Source organism: Sus scrofa, chromosome 10, assembly GCF_054392235.1.
Source record: "Sus scrofa isolate SSC_HxYL_T2T_F1_AM1 chromosome 10, Sscrofa_HxYL_maternal_Yorkshire_Landrace_v2.0, whole genome shotgun sequence".
NCBI classification, from domain to species: domain Eukaryota; kingdom Metazoa; phylum Chordata; class Mammalia; order Artiodactyla; family Suidae; genus Sus; species Sus scrofa.
Window position 1 is genome coordinate 66,672,349 of NC_139392.1, and position 27,613 is coordinate 66,699,961.

A 27,613-nucleotide genomic window follows, 5' to 3' on the forward strand; every position below is an offset into this window, starting at 1 on the left:
TTCAGGTGCATAGCAAAGTGAATGAATTATGCATATAAATCCATTTTTCAGATCCTTCTCCTATATAGGTTATTACATAATATTGATAGAGTTCCCTGTGCTGTGTAGTAGGTACTTGTTGATTATCTATTTTATATATAGTAGTTAATCCTAGGCTCCTAATTTAACCCCTCCTTAGGTAAGCATAAGTTTGTGTGTCTATTTTTGTTAGGTCAGTAGGTTTACTTGTGTCATTTTTTAAAGATATTTTTCTGACTTACTGTGATAATATCCACCCACGTTGCTGCAGATGGCATCATTTCATTCTTTTTTATGGCTGAGTAATATTCCATTGTATATATATGTACCTTTTTTAAAAAAAATTTAAGTTTCAATTTTTTTCTTTTTTGCTATCCCTGGCCAGGGATCAGATCCAAGCTACACTTGGATCCTGGATCCTTTTTAACCCACTGTGCTGGGCAGGGGATTGAACTTGCGTTCCAGTGCTCCAGAGACATTGCTGATCCTGTTGTGCCACAGCAGGAACTCCTGTTGTACCACATCTTAATCCCTTCAGCTGTCGATGGACGCTTAGGTTTGCTTCCACGTCTTGGCTATTGTAAATAGTACTGCTGTGAACATAGGGGTGCATGCATCTCTGAATTATGGTTTCCTCTGGGTATATGCCCAAGAGTGGGATTGCTGGATCATATCATAGTTCTGTTTTTAGCCTTTTAAGGAACCTCCATACTGTTCTCCATAGTGGCTGTACCTATTTACATTTTTACGTTCTAGGGTAGGAGGGTTCACTTTTCTCTATACCCTCTCCAGCATTTATCATTTGTAGATTTTTTGATGGTGGACATTCTGACCACTGTGAGGCGGTACCGCATTGTAGTTTGATTTACATTTCTTTAATAATTAGTGATGTTGAACATTTTGATGTGCTTTTTGGCTGTCTGTACATCTTCTTTGGAGAAATGTCTGTTTATATCTTCTGCCCATTTTTTGATTTGGTTGGGTTTTTTTTTTTGATACTGAGCTGTATTAACTTTGTATATTTTAGAGAAGATGGAGCTTTTTTAGTGGAGAGTTATCTGTGTTCCGCTTATTGTAGTCCTTTATTCCCAGGGAAATCTGCTCTGCCTTCAGTTCTTAAGGACATCCTCCTGGCTGGAATCTAAAGATCTATTGCCTACTTTGTCATGCTTCCTATAAAACCTTTTTTATTTAGTCTTGAGTTCTTTTTAAGAACGTCAGCTTATTCTTAGTCTTTAACCAAAATATGTGGGTGTTTTTTTTTTTTTAATTTTTAAGTTAAAGTGTGCTTGATTTACAGTGTTTCTTCCATTTTGGTTGTACAGCACAAAATATGTGTTTTAATCCTGCTCCTCACTCCTTTTTTTAAGTTGTTACAGTTGTTATTTTTGTAAGTGTTTTAGATAAATCTGTTTCATAGGATGTGGAATCTAGTCCCTATTCAGAAAGCTCCTGTTTCTGAAAATGACCTTTCTCTTAATAGCTGATTCAGTTTTTTCTTGATTCTAAAATCTTAGACCAGTGTGCCTTGATGCTTGTTTTTTTAATTATTAGGCTGTGCCCTGTGAAGAGACACATAGTAGACCTAAAAACGATCTGATAACCACCTATCAGGCTGGTGGACATGTCATTTCTTAAGAGGTTAATTCTTAATAAATTGGGTGCTTGTCAGTTTTTTAGTTTTCATTGATATGAAGAATAAAACTGAAGTGAATTCCTTGTACCCTAACCTCATGAAAGATCACTAGACCTCATTTCTAACCTGTCTTATACTTTGAGAATACTCTCCGTATCATGTCTTTTAACAATCTTTTTTTTGGCTGTGGCATGCAGTGGTTTGATGTAGGAGCTCAGTTCCCAGACTAGGGATTGAACCTGGGCCACAGTGGTAAAGGGCTGAGTTCCTAAGTATTAGACCACCAAGGAACTTCCTTAACAAGTCTTTCATGTACACTTTTATTTCAGAGATTCATTTCTCCAGAACATATAAATAAATAAATATAAACAAATAAATGTCAGGGCATCTCACCCAGGCTTCTTAATGGACTTCTTGGGGGATCATTTTGGTCAGTAAGATTGGCCTTTTCTTCATTATTGCCAAGTTAGATTTCCATGGGAATCTAACTTGTGTATGAATCTGGTATTCTAGTAGTCCCTGTTACTAGATCTCTTTCTTAGCTCTATTCAGTTGTAAAGCTGATTTTTAAAAACAGTTTTACGAGTTACACCTGAAAATGCAAATTTGGGGGTAAATCTTAAGATTTTCTTTTTTTTAAAAAGTCTCAATTTGCAGTATTAAATTTTCTTGGTAACTGAGTGTTTTGGGGTCCTTAAGAGGACCCAGTTTTGGTGATTCTTAAGAGGACTTAACAGGACCCAGTGTAGTTGTGGCTATAACTTACTATGAAAGAATACAAAGTGTAATTGGCAAAGGGAAAAGGCAGACAGGACAATATCTGGAGGACACCAGGTGTAAGCTAAGAATCTTGTCCTAGTAGAGTCCCACGGCACAACCTTCATTCCTGCAACAATGAATTGGGACAACACTTGTGAAATGTCTACTAGGGAACTCTACTAGAGATGTAGTACCTAAGGTTTTATTGAATTTGGACTCTGCCTAGTTTATACTGAAGTCTGGATTCCCAGTAGGAAAGCAGGTGTTGGGGATAAACCATGTCATCTGCACAAAATGCTTAAGGCACAGTGAGCCCCTCTAGCAGGTACTGTTGTGGGAACCCTCCTGAGCAGGAGCTGTGCCAGCCAGGGACCAGCTGTGCCAGCAGCCTTTTCTAAGGATGGCAGTCCTGCCATGTCACTTTCCTGCACACTGAGCTGTGTGTTCTTGACTGGTTTCTTTTTGATTGTATTCATTCTTACAGTGTTTATTGAAGAATTTATTGACTACTGTATGAAAAGAAAGTTCAGGGTGTTTTGCATAAGTTCATATCATCCAGAAAGATAAATTTATTTATTTATTTTATTTTTTATTTTTTGTCTTTTTTTTTTTGCCTTTTCTAGGGCTGCTCCCACGGTATATTGAGGTTCCCAGGCTAGGGGTCTAATTGGAGTTGTAGCTGCCAGCCTACACCAGAGCCACAGCAACGCCAGATCCGAGCTGCATCTGTGACCTACACCACAGCTCACGGCAATGCCAGATCCTCAACCCACTGAGCAAGACCAGGGATCGAACCCGCAACCTCATAGTTCCTAGTCAGATTCGTTAACCACTGTGTCACGACCGGAACTTCAGAAAGATAAATTTAAAAGCAAATCTATGGAGAAACCATCAGGGATCTTGGACAGCAGTCTTGTTGGGAAATTTCTTCTCTGGTACCGCCTATATTTTGCTAGGTACTTAAGTAACCCTCTTTTGTCTTTTGTCATATCACTAGATTTATTGGGTCTCTGAATCTGCTTCTAGGTTCCCCTATAAGCTGGGTCCTATCCAAGGTTAAATCTTGTTCATTGCCTTTTTTCTTGTCATGCCATTATTTCATTCTGAGCTCATAGTGCTTATTTATCAGATGCAAGGGATCCCCTACCTTTCACCTTTAATTGAAGAGACTTCCTATCCACTTCTGAATTCCTAGTTCTACACAGCCCTGCTGACCATTTCCACTTGGACGGTAAAATCTTATAGTTATCTTCTGTCCTAGTTCACCTTATCCACTTTCAGGCATACTTCGGCGAGATTGCAGATTTAGTTCCAGACCATTGCGATAAAGTTAATATCACAGTAAAGTGAGTTATATATTTTTTGGTTTCCCAGTACATGTAAAAGTTATGTTTATACTATATTGTAGTCTACTGAGTGTGAAATAGCATTGTCTTTTAAAAATGTATATATAGGAGTTCCCGTCGTGGTGCAGTGGTTAACGAATCTGACTAGGAACCACGAGCTTGCGGGATCGGTCCCTGCCCTTGCTCAGTGGGTTAACGATCCGGCGTTGCTGTGAGCTGTGGTGTAGGTCGCAGATGCGGCTTGGATCCTGTGTTGCTGTGGCTCTGGCACAGGCCGGTGGCTACAGCTCTGATTCGACCCCTAGCCTGGGAACCTCCATATGCCGCAGGAGCGGCCCGAGAAATGGCAAAAAGACAAAAAAAAAAAAAAAATGTATATATAACTTTAATTTCAAAATGCTTTATTGCTAAGAAATGCTATTGATCCTTTGAGCCTTGAGGAGTCCTAATCATCTTGCTGGTGGAAGGTCTTGCCTTCATGTTGACGGCTGCTGACTGATCAGGGTAATGGTTGCTGAAGGCTGGGGTGGCTGTGGCAATAGGACAGCAGTCAAGTTTGCTTCATTTGTTGGCTTTTCCTTTCACAAATGTTTCTCTGTAGCATGCAATGTCAGTTGATAACATTTTACCCACAATAGAACTTATTTCAGAATTGAAGGGAGTTTCTTTTGTGGCTCAGTGAGTTAAGGACCCAGTATTGTCTCTGTGAGGGTATAGGTTTGATCCCTGGCCTTGTTCAGTGGGTTAAGGATCCTTTGTTGCCAGCTGCAGTTTAAGGCGCAGGGCTTAGGTTGCAGATGCAGCTCAGATCTAGTGTTGCTGTGGCTGTGGTGTAGGGAGGCACCTGTAGCTTTGATTCAACTCCTAGCCTGGAACTTCCCATATGCTGCAGGTGTGGCTGTTAAAAACAAACAAACAAACAAAAAAAACCAACTTGGAGTGAGTGGTCTCAAATCCTGCTGCTGGTGTATCAACTAAGTTTTGTATTATTATGAGTTCTTATCTTTTCCTTTTTTTTTTTTTTTTTTTTTTTGTCTTTTTAGGGCCACACTTGTGGCACATGGAAATTCCACAGCCACAGCAATGCCAGATCTGAGCCACATCTGTGACCCATACCACAGCCCACAGCAAGGCCGGATCCTTAACCCACTGAGTGAGGTCAGGGATGGGAACCTGCATCTTCATGGATACTAGTCGGGTTTGTTACTGCTGGGCCATGATGGGAACTCCTCTAAGTCCTTCTTGTCATTACAACAGTCTTCACAGCATCTTCTTCACCAGGAGTAGATTCCTTCTCAAAAAATCACTTTCTTTGGAGTTCTGGTCATGGCGCAGTGGTTAACGAATCTGACTAGGAACCATGAGGTTGTAGGTTCAATCCCTGGCCTTGCTCAGTGGGTTGAGGATCTGGCGTTGCCATGAGCTGTGGTGTAGGTTGCAGATGCAGCTCCGATCCCATGTTGCTGTGGCTCTGGTGTAGGCCGGTTGGCTACGGCTCCGATTAGACCCCTAGCCTAGGAATCTCCATATGCCACGGGAGCAGCCCTAGGAAAGGCAAAAAGACAAGAAAAAAAAAAAAATCACTTTCTTTGCTCTTCCACAAGAAGCAGTTTATCGTAGATAAAGTTTTACCCTGAGATTGCAGCAACTCAGTCCAGTCTTCAGGCTCCACTTCTAGTTCTTTTACTCATTCCACCACATATGCAGTTACTTCCTCCACCGAAGTCTTGAACCTCTCAAAATCATTCCTTAGGATTGGAATCACCTTCTTCCAAACTCTTGTTCGTATTGTTTTGACCTCTTCCCGTGAATCCCAAATGTTCTTAGTGGCACCTAGAATGGTGAATCCTTTCCAGGTGGTTTTCAGTTCTCTTTGCACAGATTTGTCAGAGGACTTATGGTCTTTGGCATCTATAGTCTTATAAAATGTATTTCTTAATTAAGACCTGAAAGTTGACATTACTCCTTGATCCACTGTGGTGTAGGCCAGCAGCTACAGCTCCCGTTCGACCCCTAGCCTGGGAACGTCCATATGGCAAGGGTGTGGCCCTAAAAAGACAAGAAAAAAAAAGAAATTACCCTCCTTGATCCATGGGTTCCAGAATGGATGTTGTGAACAGGCATGATAACAATAGTAATCTTGTACATTTTCATCCGAGCTCTCTGGTGACCAGGTACCTTGTCAGGGAGCGGTGATATTTTGAAAGGAATCTTTTTCTTCTTAGCAGTAGGTCTCCACACTGGGTTTTGTTGTTGTTGTTGTTGTTGTTGTTGTGTTGTTGTTGTTATTGTTGCTATTTCTTGGGCCGCTCCCGTGGCATATGGAGGTTCCCAGGCTAGGGGTTGAATCGGAGCTGTAGCCACCGGCCTACGCCAGAGCCACAGCAACGCTGGATCCGAGCCGCGTCTGCAACCTACACCACAGCTCACGGCAACGCCGGATCGTTAACCCACTGAGCAAGGGCAGGGACCGAACCCGCAACCTCATGGTTCCTAGTCGGATTCGTTAACCACTGCGCCACGACGGGAACTCCCACACTGGGTTTAAAATAGTCAGTAAACTATTTTGTAAACAGTTTAAAAAAAAAAAAAAAAAAAAAGGCTGTCATCTGTCTTTGTTGTTCCATTTTGAGAACACAGGCGGAGCAGGTTTAGCATAATTCTTAAGCGCCCTGGAATTTTTCAGATGGTAAATGGCACTGGCTTCAACTTCGGGTCACCAGCTGCATCAGCTCCTGAGAGCAGGCCTGTCCTTTGAAGCCAGACATTGACTTCTCCTCCCTGTGAAAGTTAATAGAAGGCTGTTTTTCTCCTCTGCCGTCTCTTGTTCAGTGCAGGCCACCTTCATTCATGATCAGAGCTGGATCTCCTAGGTGACTTTTCTCCCATCAGCACTGGCTGTTTCACCTGGCACTTGGATGTTATGGAGACAGCTTCTTTCCTTAAATCTCGTGAGCCAGCCTTTGCCTGCTTCAGACTTTTCTTGCGAAGCGTCCTCACCTCTTTTGGCCTTCATAGAATTGAAGGGAGTTAGGCGTTGCTCTGAGTAAGGTGCTTTGACTTAGGGAAATGTTGGGGCTGGTTTTAGCTTCCGGCCAGACCACTCAAACTTTCTCCACATCAGCATTAAGGCTGTTGTGCTTCCTTACCATTTGTGTGTTTACTGGAAGAGCACTTTTAATTGCCCTCACTGACTTTTCCTTTGCTTTCTCACAACTTGGCTAACTTTGGTGCAAGTTTCTCATTTTCTGCCCCTCCTGGCTTTTGACCTGCCTTCCTCACCAAGCTTAATCATGTGTAGCTTTTCAAGTGACAGGTGTGTGACACTTTGCTTTTACTTGAATACTTAGATGCCATTGTAGGGTTATTCTTTGGCCTGATTTCAGTATTGTTGTGTCTCAGGGAAGAGAAAGGCCTGAGGAGAAAGGGGTTAAGGGAACAGCCAGAACAGTTACAACATTGATGAGTTAAGTTTGCTGTCTTATGTGGGTGATAATAGTAACATCAAAGATTACTTACTAGAGATCACTGTAGTAAATAATAATGACCAAAAAAAAGTTTGAAATATTGTGAGAATTACCAAAGTGTGACAGACATAAAGTAAGCAAATACTGTTGGAAAAATGGTGTGATGGATAATTCTTCAATTTGTAAAAAATGCATTATCTGTGAAGTGCAATAAAGCAAAAGCCCAACAAAACAGAGGTAGGCCTGTTGTTTTTCCTGTTGATTGAAACAGTTAATTTTTATTTATTTCTACTCATAAGAACTTTAGTTCTGATTGCTAATTATTTCCGGTCTACTGGGCCATCTACATGGCTCTTCCCACTTCCAGTTTCTGTTCATTATAGTGTGGCCTTCATATCACTTGCCAGCTTATTTTTGGGGGCGAGGAGGGGGTGGGGGTTGAATTATGTGAAAAATAAAAGCATGGAATGAAGACGAAATAGTGACAATTAGACTTTTGTAATGGACCTTTCAGAATCATTAATCAAGTCTGGATTTTATAATCTGGGTTTTCTTAAAACAATAAAAACTGTCATTCCTGATGGTTTCTAAGATGTGTAGATTATTCATTGAACTCATGAGTTACCGTTAAGCAATTTTTAGGAAGAGTTGGTCCTTTTGTAAGGAGATTTGATACCATCTTCATCTTGAAAGAAGTACCTTCCCTAAAACTTTTGAGAATTTGATACTGTTTTAGTTGAAATTTGGCAAATCTTAAAAAAGCAAGTTGGGGAAACTATTTAAGAAGTTGAAAAATAATGGCAAAAACATATTGGATTAATTGTGACTTCTAGTTCTCAGTTGAAATTTTTTCCTTTTTTCTCTATGTATGTTGTGTATGTCATTCTCTAGTAGAACTTTTATTAAAAAAAAAACCTTCAAGTTGATGGTAATGCTAAAAATGAGGTTTTGCTAATCTAGTTATAATTAACATTGTTCCATAGTGTATCAGTTGTGTAAAATTAGTGTGTATGCTCTTTAAGTCACATCTTTTAGTAGGCTCACAAATACTTTACATGTTTGTTTAGGAAAGTAGGAAAGTGTTATGTATTCTTGATGTTTATATAAAATGATGATTTCATGATATACAGTGATCTGTAGAATGATAGAAGCCAATGTAAACATCATATACAACTTACTTAGAATTTACTTTGCTTTTTATTTTAAGGGACCAGTTACTCTCCACAAGAAAATTCACACAACCACAGTGCTCTTCATAGTTCAAATTCACATTCTTCTAATCCAAGCAATAATCCAAGCAAAACTTCAGATGCAGTAAGTATATAAACACGCCCAATTTTGTTTTTATGGAATATATTGAATTTCTTTAAATCAAAGTTGATATTTTCTTAGTGCATTTGAACTAATGGGCTAGCCTTGTTAGTAGAACTGAGGATGTTCAGTAGATGCCATCTTGGTATTGTTTCATCAGCATTCCTGTGTAGAGCAAAATTTACCATTGTGATATTTGACATATAAAAAACTATAGATTGCGAAACTTGTGGTTTAACTTGAGCTTGCTCTCTTTCCATAATATGTAAACTTCCATTTAAAAAATCTATAAATTTATTGAGTATCTACTATATATTTTATACTCTTCAAGACACTAGTGATATAAAGGTCCCTGTCCTCAAAGGCATGAAATCCAGTGAGGACTTCTAGGTTATTTTTTAAATATGAAGTAATTCAATTTGAATTTCTTAAGGTCAAGGTTCAAATAAAAATTCTAATACATTCATTCAAAAATAAGGTTTCTGGAGTTCCTGTTGTGGCTCAGTGGTTAATGAATCTGACTAGGAACCGTGAGGTTTCGGGTTCGATCCATGGCCTCACTCGGTGGGTTAAGAATCTGGCGTTGCCATGAGTTATGGTGTAGGTCGAGGACGCGGTTTGGATTTGGCATTGCTGTGGCTGTGGCGAAGGCCGGTGGCTACAGCTCCGATTAGACCCCTAGCCTGGGAACCTCCATATGCCCCGGGTGCAGCCCTGGAATAGACAAAAAATAAATAAATAAATAAGGTTTTCACTTGCCAAGCATATGTTAGGTTTTTGATATATAGAACTAAGGAAGTATATAGCCCAGCTTAAAGGAACTTTCAGACCTATGGTGGAGACTGAAAGTTAAACCATTAAAAGGCTGCATGTTACTGTTGCTGGGGGTTAGGTGCCAGCTTGGACGAGGGAGGTGTGCTAGCCAACAGACTGAATGTAACTCTCCTAATTGAAGAGATCTGTGTAGCATGGAAAGGAACAGTACCTACAAAGACATAGAAGTGGGAAATAGCATCACGTGTTTGGAGAACACAGATTTTGATCATGTGGAAAAATGGCCCGCCTCAGGTTACAGGGGTAAGTGGGGCCAGATCACGAAGAGTTCTATACCTGCCAGGAAATATGAATTTTATATAAAGGCTACTAAAGGATATAATTGGTGAAGTAACATATTTACAGTTTTAAAAACATCAGATAGCAATGTGGAAAATACATTGTAGGAAGGAAGAACAACTAGAAGGCTGTAGAAGTACAGGCTGAATCCAGCAGATGCTGCCTTGGTTATATGGGTGAACATTACATCTTGATTGGTATTGAAAGACCCTTGAGAGTTTATTATTTTTTGTTCCTTGTCGAATGTGTGTGGATAGTACATTTCCATATAATTGGGATGTCAGTGATGTTCATAAAAATTAATTTAGAGTAGTTTTAAATATTGTATTAGTCGGGGTCCAGTTAGGAAAACAGAAATCATACTAATTATTTTAGCACAGAGAATTTTAAATACAGGGTTGGTTAAGTAGATATTAACAGGTATTGTGGACTGTAGTGATTACCCCTGAGGACTGGGGAACGAAAGGAAGTGGGGGAGGTTGTCAGAACCTAACAGCTCAGAGGAGGATCCTGCATGGTTGATGATAGTGCCTCTGAGACGTGTGAGGAAGCGGGTTCTCTTTCTGGGTGGACAGCTGGGAACCGGAACCAGCTGTGCCTGCCAGGCTTCTCCCCTCTCCTGCCTTTCAGTCCTCTTCTAATGTCTAGTGTTGGCAGGATCTGACAGGAAGCCAGCTGGCTAAATAGAATGTAATTTGCATTATCCCAGCCCTGGCATCACAACAGAAGATAGACGGATGGTATTGAGGCTGAGACAGCGGCTCTCAACCTTCACGGTGTTGACCTCGCACTGTTGTGCTGAAGCATTTTCACCAAAAGGTAGACTTAGGTTTTACAATGAGTATCTACATTTTTGTGGAAAATGGCCCTATTAATTTAACAAAGTAGCGCCAACCTAAGGTTCCCTTTATCACTGACAATTCAGATTTGGTATTTGTCTGCTATTAGGACAAAGGCCATGTGGACATTGTTTTGGTGGGAAAAATCCCTTATTTAGGAAAAATAAGGATTGGATAGACATGATCAAATTAGAAAGAATAAATAACAGGCATTAGATAAGCTTGAAAGATCCAAATTTTAAAGGGTGTTGGTATTTCACTGTGTGAGTGGAAACTGAAGATGGATTAAATAAATATCTTGTGTTTTCAGAATCAAGGTTCCACTTTCTGTAGATCTCAACTCTAGACATATAATTAACCTTCAAGTCATCTTTTTCATTATAATGTACTCAGTGGGCATGTTTTTGCAAACTATAAGTTTAATCTTATCTGAGAAGCTAGCTTTTGAACATTTCTGAAGGTTATTTGTAACTGTTTTAAAATCACTTCTAATGGAAGTTTATTGGTAATAAACAAAATTACTTCTCATTTATATTCATAATGAAAGAAGAAATGAACAGATTCGTATTAGGTAACCCAGGTCAACACATTATTTTAACCCATGTTAAAATATGGAATAGCTTTTTTTTAAAGTGGGTTTTTATTTTCCTTTGCGCTTTTGAAGTTTTAAATCTGTCTTTGAAAATTGGTAGCAGTATTATTTGAAGTTAGGTACACAGACCTTTGGTCGTACGGATGATTTGTATTAAGTTAATTGTTGAAAGACGAGTTGAAACTGCCTAATTTTTTCAGTATTAAGATAGTCACGTTGTAGTTCCCTGCTAAGTTCTAAGATGAACATTTATTATGGTGTTTAACACAGAGCCCCCCCCCCCAGTTCATAGTAAATATCTAGGCCTTGTTGAATCTAAATATTTAGCCTTTTTGAATGCCTCCTCCTTCCTAGTCTAAATCATGATAGGACTCCCAGACATCACGTAGGCTGCTTTAGATTGTTATGCATATTTCTGATTTTCTTAAGAGATCTCTTTATTCAGAGAGTCTCTTTACTTGGGGAAAAAAAAATATTTCCATTTAGACATTATAATTGGAATCTTCCCTTTTAAGTATCATTCACCAATTTTCATTTGTTGGTAGTGCTTTAAATTCAATCCTAGATTACTTTGCATTTATACACCAACTCCCCTAGCTATTAATTAAATATCTTCTGTTTTCAATTTAAATACCTTTTGGAGTTTTTTAAGTTTGAGGCACTTAAGATCTGTCCTCTGTAATCAGTCTTGCCTGAAGATAGTCTACTTAATCATAGAATTCTTAGGACTCCAAGAAGTTCTTTTTGCAGGGAATGCCATCTTTGATGTTATTTAATGAACTATTCTTCATTAACCCATAATTAAATCCCAAAATTAACACTTTGTTTTCTATAGCTTAACTTTGAGAAGGAGTGGTGGGACTCTGTTTCAGGGAGAGTAAATAGGGAGATGCTTTTTTTTATTTAAGAAGAGAAAAGCAGCTTTCATGTAGGAGTTTTAAGACATTTTGAATTGAAAGAGCAGATAGGTGCTTCAGTAATTATTTAGTGCTATTTTACAGCAGCCATTTTCATACTTTTTAGTCTCAAGACCTCTACATTCATTAAAATCGAGAACTTTCATTTATGTGGACTATCATCGTTTACTATATTAAAATTTTAAACTGATAAATTTGAAAAGTAATTTATTAAAAAAGTTGTAAAGCTATTGTTACATGTCAATACATGTAATATATTTCTATGAAAAATAACTTTCTGAAACAAAAATAGACATTGACCATCTCTTTAATTCTTAACTTCGATGGGAAAAGATAACTAGAATGTCATAGCTGCTCTACATCCAGTCTTCTGTGATATCCAATTTCCTGTAAAGCCACTGGGAAACACCACTGTGTTCTTTTGATAGAATGAGGAGGCAGAAGATAGAATTGTCTCAGCAATATCTGTAGCAGTATTAGTTATGTTTTTGTGAATGATCTCTCGGAGTCCCTCAGGGGTTCCCAAGCAGCACTCATTGAACCGTTGCCTTAGAGCACATGTTGGCAACTATACCAAGCCTAATTTCTTAGAAAACTTAAAACATAAGGCCTGCAAACATTTCATTTTAATTTTAGATATTTTTAAAATTAAAAAACCTGAGAATTTAATGTATAACATGGTAAGTAGCTGATAGCACTGTATTGTAAATTGAAATTTGCTAAGAAAGTAGAGCTGAAATGTTCTCACTGGGAAGCCTGTGACTGGGGTGACAGAGACGGATGTGTTAATAACTAGATGAGCGGAATCCGTTCACCATGTATATGGATATCAAATCATTGAGGTGTACACTTAAATGTCTTACAGTTTTGTCACTTATATCCCAGTAAAGCTGAAAAAAAGAGATTGATTTTGTCTTTTGGCTGTGTGTGTGTGTGTTTGTGTGTTTAGGGCTGCACTCACAGCTTATGGGTTCCCCGGCTAGGGGTCAAATCGGAGCTTCAACTTTCGGCCTACACCATAGCCACAGCAACATGGGATCTGAGCCGTGCCTGTAATCAACACCACAGCTTGCAGCAACACTGCATCCTTAACTCACTGAATTAGGCCATGGATCGAACCCACATGCTCCTGGATACAAGTCATGTCCTTAATCCGACGAGTCACAAGAGGAATTGCTATTGGCATTTTAAAAATTACCCTTTTACTTAAAAGATTTTTTTCCTTAACCTTTTTTTTTTTTTTTTCTTTTTTGAGGATAGAAGCAGGGTGGAGAAGATGAACTTAAGTTGCTAGTATGTTACTGTGTAGCGCTGTACCTTGGAGCACATTCTATTAAGACAGACATTAACTTGTACTAACCCAGGATATGATAGACCCCTGCTTATGAAGGTTCTGATTTGTGAACTTTAACTGTCCTGGAGGTTGTGCCAGAATGGAAATTAACTGTCATGAAGTGCACTGTTTACTTGAGCAGTGTTTGTTTTGTAGAGCAATGCCTTTGGCTGGGGAAGCAGTATGTTGATAGTTATTCTGATGCAAGCTCGTTTTCCTATAGCACAGGTCACACAGTTCACACAGCCATCAATTTGAAGAGCACTGGTTTAGACCACTCTGATCCTAGCCTTCTGGAAGCTAGGGGATTGAGAATTAACTGTCTACTGATTTTGAAGGTTTAGAAGCATGGGGCTGATTTCCAGTAGCCTTATTATTCTGAGATGTAAACCTCAGAGCAAATTCTGTAGTATTTCTTCATGGGTCCTCACAATTACTAGGACATTTCCAAAATTAGTGTTGATTTATTGGAAAAACAGCAGATTTTTTCTTCTACCACTAATTAGTTTTGTGACCTGTGAACAACCTGGAAGTTCTCTTGGCTTGTTCTCAGGCGGTAAATTAAAGCTGAGTAGGCAGTGCATAAGGATTCCTTTGCTCAAGCTTTAGAACTGACCCTCTACATTGTGGTAAATCCAGAAGAAGGATGGGCTGTCAAAGTATATATTTTTTAATTTATTTTCATGTCAGGGCTCCACCAGATTGAGTTAAGAGAAAATGAGTGATACTGCTAATCCATAATGAGAGACAGGATTTATTTCTTACTTGACCCATCTCATGGATTTTGGAGGAGAAATAAAGTCATAGCTTGTAATTAGCTTTGTGTTTACATTAAAGTTTTTTGGGTGTGTGTCTGTGTTTTTTTCCCCTCACTAATAAGAACATTGAATACAGGCTGGTTGTTCTCTATTAAAGTCTGTGTGATCACTACTCTGCTGCGAAGAGCTTGGATCTTCTCTTTTCTCATGCTGTCAAATCAGTCATTTGAGAGTGGGTTCTCTAACCTCCCCTCCATGTGACTTATTTCAGCAATTAAAGCTGTGATGATGGGGAGCTTTTGTAATGCTTTTCTAAAGTCAAGGTGATGTTGATTTCATGTCTTTGTTCCTGGGCCTCATAAACTACTAATCTGTTTAATTTGATATTTTAGCAATTGGTTTTCCATTGTTATCCTTTAAGGTCTATATAGACTAAGCTCTCCCAGGAGGTATACACACATAATTACATCTTATATCAGCGTACCTTTAACACAAATCTTTTTTCATATGTATGCTTTGAAAACAATCGACGTTCTCGATATTTCATATCAAGTGATATTAAGTATTAGTAACATTTTCTAATCTTTAAAAATGTATTTTTTAAGCCTTATGATTCTGCAGATGACTGGTCTGAACATATTAGCTCTTCTGGGAAAAAATACTACTACAATTGTCGAACAGAAGTTTCACAATGGGAAAAACCAAAAGAGTGGCTTGAAAGGTATCCGCTTTTAATGTAATTGAACATTATTTCTCATTCTTGATTCTATAGGCTACCATCTTAGAATGCTAAACATTGTTAAGTTTAGGTTTCTTAGTGTGGTGCTTATCACTCCCCTTTTTAATTGCAGTGGTTAGCCCATTGTCTGTGTAAACTAGGATAGGTAAACAACTGTCCACAAGGGCCTTGTGCATGAATCAGTATATTTAATTTAAAAATGTATATTAATCTGCATTTATACATCTTCCTTATGATTTATACTAGAAATCTTCATAATGCTTTTAGGATGATAAGTTTCCTTTATAAATGTCTAATTATTATTATACAGTTTTGGTTGTAGGGTTAATGACATATAAATAATTGGTATGATATTGCTGTCAGTGAGAAACCTGTTTTTTTATTTTCCATGTACTGTTAAATTGCACATTCACAAAGAAGTGTTAAATGTAGATTCATTGCACCTGTTGTAAATTTTTGGGGTTTATTTTTTGTTTTTAGAGAGCAGAGACAAAAAGAAGCAAACAAGATGGCAGTTAATAGTTTCCCAAAAGATAGGGATTACAGAAGAGAGGTGATGCAGGCAACAGCCACTAGTGGGTTTGCCAGTGGAAGTAAGTATTAATTTTTTTCTTTGAACCAATACGATGTTTGATTCATTCCTGCAGTTCATTTGCTTTACAGATTTATATGCATAACCATTTATATCTGTGAACTAAAATAAATAGAAACATAGGAATTTTCTTTTATGTAGGATCTGCCCTCATAATCTATGTTTTTTGTAAAGGGAAAGGGTACACAGCAGAATAGTACACACATATTCATCACTGTGAGAAGTATTCATCACTTCTCATAGTGGCTGTAATGCCACTGACTTGGTTACAAAATAAAATTTCATGTTATGGATTGATTCCTTTTAAAACAGGAGCCACCACTACCCCACTGCTCCATTTAAACTGGACACTGCAAAACTCCCCTGGGTTTCAATCTAGTAATTGAATCATAGCCACACACAGCTAGTAATATAAAGTACCTATTGATGTTCTCTGTTATCAGAAGCTTATTTATCCTTATGTTTGGAAATGGATTTCATCGTGATCCTAGTATCTGTGTATTATCTCCATACTGTGGGCATAACAGTGTTTTCCTGAGGTCAGATTTTGTTCATGTGGCAACAGTATGGGTAACATACATCTTATTTTTTTAATTCAAATAAAATTAGAATTTGAAGATTTTACTAGATGTATTCTATTCCCAATGGCTTCCCTTGCCCAGAATACAGTTTAAATGCCACATAGATTCTTAGGCTCTTTATCAAAGTTTGAATCAAATTTTGAGAATTTTAAGATAGGTTTTGGGAATTCTTCTATAACCCAGAACAAAAAAGTAGGGGATAGGGAGTTCCCTGATGGCCTTGTGGTTAAGAATCTGGCATCATCACTGTGTGGCTCAGGGCACTGCTGTGGCGTGGGTTCGATCCCCAGCCCAGAAACTTCTGCATGCTGTAGGCATGGCCAGAAAAGGAGGGGGGGATATATTTGGTCCCAGCCAAAGGATATTGAATTTTTGATGGGAACAATTTAAGATGAAACATAATAAAATAGTTCTGTGGGAGTGAATGTTTAAAATGTGTTCGTTGGAACATTTAGCTTTTTATATTAGTGAAATTATATTCTTAGAAAATAAAAATAATTTAAAGTACTGGAGGTTAGGATATTAAGAATATTGTACTTTGAGACAGAAGACTTGGGTTGTAGTCCCATTTCATTTTGTAAGTAATTGACTTTTGGCAAATAGCTAAAAACGGGAGATTTTCCATTTCAGGTTAAAAAAATAGTGCCCAGCTTGTGGTCCCCCTGAACAAATTGCAGGTATCAAGGAAGAGTGGCTAAATGGGTATAAAAATAACATTTTTTAAGTTACTGGATCAGACCTCTCCTTGCAGTGGCTGATGGTCCCAGAGGAAGAAGATCAGAGCCTAGTATGTCTGTTCTTTCCAAAGTAATGTATTGTTTAAGTCACTTGTCCTCTCTTGGGGTAATTAGAGATCTGATAGAAACATTGATGGGGGTTAAAACGACTATTTTTGTCTGTTTTTAGAAGGTTTTTAAGGAAGTAAGATCAGAGTTGTGTTTTTACATTATTTGTGAGTGTATTTTTCAAAAGTGATATCAGGAGTATCTGATGTGGTGCAGTGGGTTAAGAATCCAACTGCAGTGGCTTGGTTGCTGCAAAGGCATGGGTTCGATCCCCAGCCCTATGCAGTGGGTTAAAGGATCCAGTGTTGCTGCAGCTGCAGCATAGGTTGCAGCTTCAGTCCCTAGCCCAGGAACTTCCATATGCTGCAGGTGTGGCCATTTAAAAAAAAAAAAGTGAAGTCAATTTTTTTTTAATGATTTCATAAGTTAGGCATGTTTTTTATTGAAAAATAAAAGGAAAAATGTTTTAATTTTACAACTCGGAAATACTTGGCGACATAGTACTTTTTTCTGGCTGCATAAAAATGTGTATAAAAATTATGTATGTATGTATTTTACACCAAAAATAAGATTATATGTTACTGTTTTTAACCTTTTCTTCTGTTCAGTAATATTTCAAGGATTTGTTTCCTTGTCATTTTATAATTCAACATTTGCTATACTGACTGTGTGGTGTTCCATTTTTTGGTTGGGTGCTCCTATATATATAAATCCTCTAATCCATGGATACTTAGGGTGGTTTTTAGCTTTTTCCTGCTGTAAACAATGCTGTTATTCTTTTCTTTGCCCCACTTACCTAATTACTTCCTTAGCTAAATTCCTGAAAGTACAAATGAGAAGTCAGTGAGTCTGTGTGTTGAAATGTAGTCATATATTAAAACTTTTTGAGTTTTGTTTGAGAAAGGGCTTTAACTATATCCTACTACTTTTGTAAAAAATTGGTGTGGTAGTAATCAAGTCGCTAGGCCATTTAAGTGCTTAACTTTGTCTATCCAAAAAATGTTGGCAGTTTTCCCTTATGTCCAGCACATTGATATTCATGTAGGGTAAGGGCTTAAAGCTTTGTTGTTCCTAACAGGCAATAAAAGTGTGTGTGTGTGTATGTGTATGTATGTAGGGAGGATTGGGAAGATTTTATATGTAGCAATAGAAGTAGAAAAAAAGATTTTTAAAAAGTATTGATGTGTTTCAGGTTTTTTGGCAATCTAGCAAACAATATCCACAATTTGACATTGAAATTGTATGGTTAGAGAAACTTTAACTTGAGGTTCCTCAACAGTGATGCTGGCATTGGGGGCCAGGTCCTTCTTAGAGGATTCTGTCCTGTGTTGTAGGATGTACAGCAGCGTTCTTGTTTCTACATGCCAGATCCCAGTAGTGCACCTTTTCTCCCCAGTCGACCAGAGATGTCTACAGACATTTGCCCAGTGTTCTTGTTGGGGGTGGGGGTGGGGGGTTGCAAATAGAGAACCGACATGGCGATAGTGTCTATAGCGTCGTCATTTGCTGTAGTGCTGCTGCTGGATTTTTTTCCTCAAAGTTTCACACATGTATCTTTTTTTTTTTTTTTTTTTTTTTTTTTTGAGAGTAGCTTTGATTTTATTATTTTAAGATTTTTATTTTTTGTATTACAGTTGACTTTACACTTTTTACTTTTCACATGAATACATTTGCTTGATGCCTTTTTGGGTGTGGTCATACAGAACTGAAAGGGAATTATCTTGGTGAGGAAATAAAAGTTCTAGGTAATGAAGTAAAAAGGTTTGTGGGAATTGGGTATTGTTTCTGTTCTATCTGTTCCTAAAAGCTTCTGTTGTGATGGTGTTCTTTTCAGGAAGAAACTCCAGAGTAAAAATGTTTCAGTTTTATTTTATGTTCATGCAGGTTGATAGTTTTACCAATAAGAAAGTTATTGTCATGTAACACATGTTTGTAATCTGCTGTGATAGCTGTCTACTTTTTCATTTTTCTAATAAGATAATATGTACATAATTTGTAACATCGAATTTCATTAACTGAGTCTTTAAGTCAAAAGACCCTGTTTTGATAGGACTGAAGTTTTTTGGCAGTGCCAGTGCCTTTTATTTGGCTGTAACTTGTAGAAGCTGTGTATTGACAACTTGAAAACTGACTTGTAGTGTAAGCATAGGAACTTCCTTTGTGCTTTCGTGCCCTCTAGACTTGGAGGAACCATCAATTGGAAAAAACAACACCGTCTTCAACAGGGAGGGCATCCTTTGGTAATATTATTATTATGTATCATGTGGTTGAATCTTAAGATGTTTTTCTTATTGGAAGTTGCTTTAATGCTTTAGTTACTGAAACTTTTCTAATTTAGGCTAGAGTTTTTTGATAAATAAAATTTTTGTTACTGTGACTATTGAAATTTTCCCTGTTTTGTACTCTTTCTGCAGAAGCAAAAGTACTTTTGAGTTTAAAATATTTTTGTGGTTTTAGACTGGGAGAGGGTCTGTTTTAAAATTAACTAATAATACCAGGTAGAGTTTTCTAACTTGGCTGCAATTGTGTAGGCTTCTATTTTTGGATAGCATTATCTGTAACTTGATATTATAGTTAACTCTGGAATTTGTTGGCATTATTAAATTGATTTGCTTATTGAATGCGGAATTCTTTATAAATTCTACCATCCCAAAATGAGGTCATTTAAGCCCTAGTTCCAAATACTTTAGAGTCCACTGATTAGCTATGTGAGTATTTAGAAAAGTCAGGCTAATAAAGCTAATATTCTTTTGTAGTTGAACCACTATGGATAATTCAATTTTTAGAACAACGATTCGTATTTTAAAAGAATAGGCCATTTTACTCTTGTCCAATTTTTAAAATGAAGTTTTTTTTTTTTTTATTTGAGTGAAATGTTATGACTCCACCAATAGGATCTTTTTAAAAATGTTTCGTTTGAACTGTGGTGTGGTTCTAAAGAATTCCCCCTAAAACTAGTAGCCCGCTTGAAATCTGAGTATAGAGTTAATGCTTATAGTTGAACTCAAAATCCTTTTCCAGTATTTGGATGTTTTATATGCTAGTAGTGAAACTGCAGACACTTAACAGGGCTTGCAGTTTTATAAAAAATATAAGTACAAGTATGTTGCAAAATTAGCTGATGTTAAAAAGACAGGATTCTAACGTAATCTTTTTTCTTCCCCTTCTGTCATTCCAACATCTCTTTTTCCGAACTCTGAACTAAAGTGGAAGACAAGCATTCCAGTGATGCCAGTAGTTTGCTCCCACAGAATATTTTGTCTCAAACAAGCAGACACAATGACAGAGACTACAGACTGCCAAGAGCAGAGACTCACAGTAGTTCTACGCCAGTACAGCACCCCATCAAACCAGTGGTTCATCCAACTGCTACCCCAAGCACTGTTCCTTCTAGTCCATTTACGCTACAGTCTGATCACCAGCCAAAGAAATCATTTGATGCTAATGGAGCATCAACTTTATCAAAACTGCCTACACCCACATCTTCTGTCCCTGCACAGAAAACAGAAAGAAAAGGTATGCCATTATTACTAGATGCTGCACGTTGAAATAATAGTTTCTGATTATATTACATTATTTTTGTTACCTTAAATAAGACTCTTAATTATAAATTTTACAAGTCTTCTAGAATGTTACTGCATAGATTTAAATCTAGAGCTAGCCATATTTTTTCTAATTTTTAATTATGAAACTTCAGGAATGTTTTTTGCCTTTGACATTTTCAAGTCAGGTGCTTAATTTAGAACAGTTAGTAATGGTTTATGTAACTTATTAAAGCCAAATGGCTGTCCCGTCATGTTTGTATAAAATTTTTTGATTTTTGTGATAATTGTCTTCATGGTTTAGTTTAGAAATTGTCTCATTTTTCTATTAAAATTTAATATGAATAGAGACATTTTAAAACTTGTCATTTCCACATAACATGGAACTATTGGTTTCAGTTTGTGTGTTAGAAAACTGAGTTATGGGCCACAAGATAAGGAATCTTACTGTATGGATTACGAGTTAAGTTTAAAGAGTAGAAGTTAAATATTGAACCCAAATTGTGTTTATTCAGCTCTATGCTAATAACCATAGAATGTTTGAAAAAGTTAGAGAAAAATTATGACAACTACTCCTTCAGAGGTGATGCATAATGGAAGCAGGGCGATGGGATAAGCTTATCCACACAGACCTGTCACAATCCCAGGTTTACACTGTCTTAGGAAACTAAGGAAATTAAAATAAGTAAATAAATTTTCATGGGTAGACCCGTTAGCAGACTAATTAGCATATTCACATCAGTAGATGTTGAGTTTTTTTGTGTCCTCTGGGTTTAGGAGATACTACATGAACCTGAGGAGTCTTCAAGCTGTTACTCTCTTGTCTGACTCCTTTGTTGACAAAGGATTTAAGTGATTGGGTTTCTTTTGCTTCCAGTTTCCTCCCCTTTTATGCCTGTTAGCTTGGATTTCCCCTGTAGCAATTGTCACACATCACTAAACCATACTCTTATAACATAGTGCATAATACATGAAACAGGTTATTCCAAGTGTTGTCAACTTCCCTAAAGATGGGATGTACCAAAATTCATATGTACAAGTTAGATTTACCCTGGTGCAGATTTGAATTTATGAAAGAGAATTCTTAAAAGAGAAAATCTCAATTAACGCATTGTTATGTATTAGTGCTTTATGGAGGAAGTTACAGTTTTTCATTTTTGCTAATTTTATTTTAATTATTTGGTTTTAGAAAAATTTATTTTAAAAACTATTGTCAGGGAGTTCCCGTCGTGGCTCAGTGGTTAACGAATCCAACTAGGAACCATGAGGTTGCGGGTTCGATCCCTGGCCTTGCTCAGTGGGATCTAGCATTGCCGTGAGCTGTGGTGTAGGTTGCAGACACAGCTCGGATCCCGAGTTGCTGTGGCACTGGTGTAGGCCGGCAGCTACAGCTCCAATTCGACCCCTAGCCTGGGAACCTCCGTATGCCTCGGGAGCAGCCAAGAAATAGCAAAAGGACAAAACAAAAACAAAAAAACTATTGTCAGTTTAAAGAAACATCCTTTGGCCTTTAAGAAAATCTTTGAACTTTATCTCATTTCACCTCTTGTTCATGTAATGAATGCTATTTAGCTCTTTTTTTGGAATTTTTTTCTTCCCTGACTTCCAGGATATCTCTGCTCTTTAATTTCTAGGTCCTTTCTTGCTCCTTAAATATCAGTAGGGTTCAGTATTTCACTGTGTTCTGTTCTCTCTTCTTCTTGTACAACATGTTCTTTTTATTTATTTATTTATTTATTTTTTGGCTTTTTGGCTTTTTGGGCTGCACCTGTGGCATACGGAAGTTCCCAGGCTAGGGGTCGAATTGGAGGTACAGCTGCCGGCCTACACTATCCCCGCAGCAACTCAGGATCAGAGTCACGTCTACGACCTACACCACAGCTTGCCTGGATCTCTGACCCACTGAGAGAGGCCAGGGATTGAACCTGCATCTTCATGGATTAGTTTCTGCTGTACCACAATGGGAACTCCTCAACATGTCCTCTTTTGCTTGGCATCTATTCTTGAGACCTCCTTGTCTACATAAGTGACACCCAAATCCTTATGTCTAACTCACACACATATCTGCTTCCTTTTCTAAACAGTTGGTATTTGTTACATCTCCCCAGAAGACTGTGTCCTAAATTCCTCCCCTTTTCCACAGTTCTTAGGTTCTCATTGACAACACTGTCCTCCCACTGTTCACCTTCTTCAGCATTCTTGCTCTTCTCCCCCTTCCCATCCATCAACAAATCCTGGGCTCTTTCTCCTGATTCTTATTTGTGCATATCTTTCCTCTTATAATTTTGCCACTGCCATTATTGACACTCAGATCATCTCTTGAAATAACCTTCTGATGGCTATTGTGGTTCCTTCTACCCAGTCTATCCAATTATGGTGGCATCACTACAAAATTTAGATTGGATTGTGTTTTTTTCTTACTTAAAAATTTCTAATGGTTTTCTTTGATCTAAAGGATTTGAAGACCATACTTCCCAGTAAGATTATAGCAAGCCCTTGATAGTCTGGTTGCAGTCTGTCTTACTAGCTTGATTTCCAGTATTTCACTCATATTCCCTGTATTTATCTGCTGCAAACTTGCACATTTTTTAGATCATGTTTTGAGCCTTTGCTGAAAAGGACACGTTCTTTCCCCTATTCAGTTGAACTTATTACTCTTTAAGAGCCAGCTTTGATGTCCTTGGGTTCTCAGTGTCAGTTAACCACTCCCAAACTGTGTTTCTCAAACACTTTTTTAAAGTTTGTCTATTATAGCACTTGACCACTTTATAATTTTTGTTCCTTTAATTAGACTATCCTGTGTAGAATCAGGCATTATGATTTATTTCATTTTGTGCTTCATTTACCCTCTACCCTCTTTTTCCTTCAAGTACCATTCTGGACAAACTTAACATAATTTAAAAAGTTAACTGTGTACCAGGTTAAAACATGGTACAAGAGGCAACTTCTCCAAAATCCGCATTCTTTCCATAAAACCGTACATAGTGAAAGAAATCACATCTATATTAGCTTGGACACTCGTAATTCAAAATTTTCCATGAACCTTAGGTGATTCTAGTTTAGATTTACAAAATATGTTTGTTGATCACAAACTTTATATAAAAATTTTATATGAAATTTTAAACTTAGAGGAAGAAACTTTATTACCTTGAAATTACCTATAGGGTAAATAGTATATACTCTTTCCACATATTTCCCCTTGTATGGGAGTTGAAGACAATATTATTTCCATAAGTTGTGTAACAGTTTGGATCTTTTCAGATTGTTTTCCAGTTAGTCTAAATTTGCAAAAATCCATTAATTTGAAATATTTTTCTTTCCTCAGTGGAGACATCCTTGTTATCTAAATTAAGTTTATTATTGCTTTTTACCAACATAGTGGTTTCCTTATTTGGATTTTCCTTAACAAATAATTTATATTAAGAGGTTGATGATTCAAATACAATAGATCACTTGGTCTTAAGTGTTAATAGTATAGCTAAACTGTATTTAAGGATGTCAGCAGTAGAATGCTGTGTTAAATAACTCAAGAGCAAGATCTTTGCCTTAGCCACTGCTCTCTCCCTAAAACTTGACAAATAATAGGCAGTCATTAAGTATTTGTTGTAAATGAATAAATAACTGAAAGACTGGTATTGAATGTGAGGGTTGGGGAAGCACTTGCATTGGTCATGATTTCATGGTTTAAAAAAATGTGTTTGGGTCCTAGCTCAGCAGTTAACAAACCCGACTAGTATCCATAAGGACGCAGGTTCAATCCCTGGCCTCACTCATTTAAGGATCTGGCGTTGCTGTGAGTGGCATAGGTGGCAGCTCAGCTTGGATCCCACTTTGCTGTGGCTGTGGTGTAGGCCGGCGGCTACAGCTCTGATTGGACCCCTAGCCTGGGAACCTCCATATGCTGCTGGAGCGCCACTAAAAAGACAAAAAAAAAAAAAAAAAAAAAAAAAGAAAAAGTATTTGGAGAAGAAAAGTGTTACATGTGTTATGCATCTAATAAAGGATACCAGCAATAGAGTTAGATGTTTTACTGTGTCTTTCATTTAAAAGAACCTAAGATAAATGTGTCTGTGCTTGCTTAAGGGACAGAAATTGAGGAAGAAGCTGTGAAGCTCTTTGGTTTTGCAGAGTAATCCTGGTGTTAGGGTGAAAAAAGGGTGTCAGGTAACCACCTTTCTTTTTATTTATTTATTTATTTTTTTTTTGCTTTTTAGGGCTACACTCAGCATATGGAGGTTCCCAGGCTAGGGATCAACACCACAGCTCACGGCAACGCCGAATCCTTAACCCACTGGTCGAAGCCAGGGATCAGACCCACAACCTCGTGGTTCCTGGTAGGATTTGTTTCTGCTATGCCACAACGGGAACTCCAGGTACCTTCTTTTAGATTTACATCTGATTTTTGTGGTAGCATTTGAACATCTTTTGGCAAGATTACTTTATTGGACACCCATGTAACATAACAAAGTACAGAGAAACTGTGATGCACTTTTTTTAAAAAAAAAACTAAACCTGATTTTTACTGGTTGGCACCCTAATGACTGTCCTAAACTGGTCCTAACTCTTCCCAGATTTGTGAAATCACCAAATAGGTGGATGTGGTAGTTGTTTTTTGCTTTGGCCAGATAAGAGCCAGAATCCAGAAGAGTTTGATTTCAGTGAACAAATTTCTTGTTTAATAATTTATAGTTATGTTTTATTAGCATAGGCAAGTTTAAAAAGCAAATAGAGTAGCCACAGAAGCAGACCTCTTCCGTGACCTCAAGCCAATTCTCAGAAAATTAGTGTGTCTAAAGAAAGAGTCATGTAGCAGCATGCTGGTTCCATAGTCTTAATCTAATGGGAGTGATGATTAGTCATTCATTAATGAGGTGTGACTTTGTCACCTGGAATAAACTTCCTTTTTATGTTTTGATGATATGCTTCGACTGGGTGAAATTAAAATGAAACCTGAAGGCTTTTCAGTATGTATTAAGGAAAGTCTCTTATAGACCGAATAGGTCAGAACAGGCTGTCAGTGGGTCACATTCAGCCCTGTCTTGCTTTGCTTTAAAACTACTTTCAGGGAGTTCCTGTTGTAGCACAGTGGACACAAATCTGACTAGTATCCATGAGGATGTGAGTTTGATCCATGGCCCTGCTCAGTGGGTTAAAGATCCAGTGTTGCTGGGAGCTATGGTGTAGGTCACAGATATGGCTAGGATCCTGCATTGCTGTGGCTGTGGTTGTGGCGTAGGCCAGCAGTTGCAGCTCAGATTTGACCCCTAGCCTGGGAACCTCCATATGCCACGGGTGTGGTCCTTAAAAAAAATAATAAATAACAAAAAACGACTTTTAGGATTACCAAATATTCATGTGAAATTAGACCAATTGGCCATAGACATACTTGCTGAATAACTGAAGACATTAGTGTGGAGATTTGGTCTGATTTAGTAAATTTCACTAAAATTACGTTTAGTGAACTTAATAAAGGTGGCATTTTGAATGACGACTGGGGGAATTTCTATGATGAAAGAATATTAAATTAGAAAATACTGCTTGTAAGTTGACCAGCAAAGAAGACATTTTTATTTTTTAAATTATTTTATTATTTCCCCAATATAATTTTTTTTTCGAATGTACAGCATGGTGGCCCAGTCACACATACATGTATACATTCTTTTTTTCTCCCATTATCATGCCCCGTCATAAGTAACGACGTAGTTCTCACTACTACACAGCATAGGAAGACATTTTTAATGAGGACCAAAATACATTTGCCCTTAAAAATGTTGATAAATTTGGCCTCAGAAATTTCAGTAAAAACTTCTCAGAGAGAGAGATACAATAAACAATGGCTGAAAAATACCAAGTTGGAAGAAAATATTTGTGACGTATTTAAATAACAGTACGTTAAGGAATTCATCAAAGCAGCATGAAAAAGACTCCAGTAGAAGAATGAGCAAAGGATATGAACAGGCAATTAAAGAAGAGAAATTTAGCCTTGGAGTTAGTTCCTGCTGTGTCACTGGGAGTTAAGGATCTGGCATTGGCTCAGGTCTTCGGGGAGTGCAGGTTTTGTTCCCAGCCCCTCAGATTTTATCCCTGGCTTGGGAACTTCATATGCATTGAGTGTAGCCAAAAAAGAAAGAAAATAAAAATATCAGTCAGCCTTGACTTAGGACAGTTAGAAAAATTAACTCACAGAATGGATCAAAGACCTTAACCTAGGAACTTAAAATCTAAAACTCTTAAAATAAGGGAAAATTTTCATGACATTGGACTTGATAGTGATTTTTTAAGATATGACATCAAAAGCATTGGCAACAGAAGGAAAAAAATAGATAAATGGGACTTTGTCAAAATTAAAATCTTTTGCGCATCAGGGGCACTCTAGAGTGAAAAGACAACCCATGGAATGAGAGAGGTAATACTAAGTCATATCTGTTAAGGGCTTAACATCCAGAATATACAAAGTCCTATAACTTAACAAAATGAAATGGTCCAGTTCAGAATTGAGCAGTGGAGGTTAAATAGACATGTTTTCCTTATAACACAATCTAATGGCCAGTAAACACATGGAAAGGTATTCACCGTCACCAGTCATCAGGGAAAGCAAATCAAAACCACAGTGAAATATCACATCACACCCATTAGGATGACTATTATTTAAAAAAGAAAAAGAAAACAAGTGTGTTTGAGGCCGTGAGAAATTGGAGCCCTTACGCATTGCTGGTAGGAATGTAAAATAACACACTGCTGTGGAATATGGTTGGGCAGTTTCTCAAAAAGTAAAGCAAAATTACCATGATATGCAGCAATTCCATGCCTAAGTATAAAATCCAAAGAATTGAAAGGTAGGGCATCAAATGGGTATTTATACACCAGGGTTCATAGCAGCACTATTCACAGAAGCCAAATGGTAAAAACAATTCAAGTATCCTTCAGCAGATAAAGAATAAACAAAAACATGATACATATATGTGCAGTATTACTCAGCCTTGGAAAGGAATGAAATTCTGATGCACACTGCAACATGGGCGAAACTTAAAGTTATGCCAAGTGACACAAAAGGACAAATACTGTATAATTCCACTTATATGAGGTATCTAGAATGGACAGGTTCATAGAGACAGAAACTAGAATAGTGCTTACTTAGGGGCTTGAAAGAGGGGGACTTCTTTTGTGTTTTTGTTTGTTTGTTTGCTATTTAGGGCCAATCTTTGGCATGTGGAAGTTCCCAGGCTATGGGTTGAATTGGAACTGCAGCTGCCAGCCTGTGCCACATCCACAGCAACGCCAGATC

General features: G+C 37.6%; 1 protein-coding gene and 1 long non-coding RNA gene across 6 annotated transcripts in view; one reads left to right on the forward strand and one right to left on the reverse strand.

Annotated features, from left to right (window-relative positions):
• Positions 1-27,613, forward strand: part of WAC (WW domain containing adaptor with coiled-coil) — an 88,990-nt gene that overhangs the window by 42,456 nt on the left and 18,921 nt on the right. For 3 of the 4 annotated variants that reach the window (XM_084979987.1, XM_084979986.1, XM_013980207.3), the window contains exons 4-6: positions 8,434-8,540; positions 14,695-14,810; positions 15,309-15,421. In XM_084979987.1, coding sequence (XP_084836113.1) covers positions 8,434-8,540; positions 14,695-14,810; positions 15,309-15,421 — 336 coding nt within the window. Of the gene's footprint in view, positions 1-8,433; positions 8,541-14,694; positions 14,811-15,308; positions 15,422-19,993; positions 20,303-27,613 lie in introns of all 4 variants that reach the window. The other variant, XM_003130704.6, reaches the window with a different exon arrangement.
• Positions 1,354-10,364, reverse strand: LOC146399479 (uncharacterized). 2 transcript variants are annotated; one of them, XR_014817818.1, is made up of 3 exons: positions 6,297-10,364; positions 5,267-5,999; positions 1,354-3,041 (listed from the first exon to the last, which is right to left on the reverse strand). It is a non-coding gene; the product is annotated as an uncharacterized LOC146399479 (long non-coding RNA). The 2 variants fall into 2 exon arrangements; XR_014817817.1 differs by lacking the exon at positions 1,354-3,041 and having other exon boundaries at positions 4,759-5,999.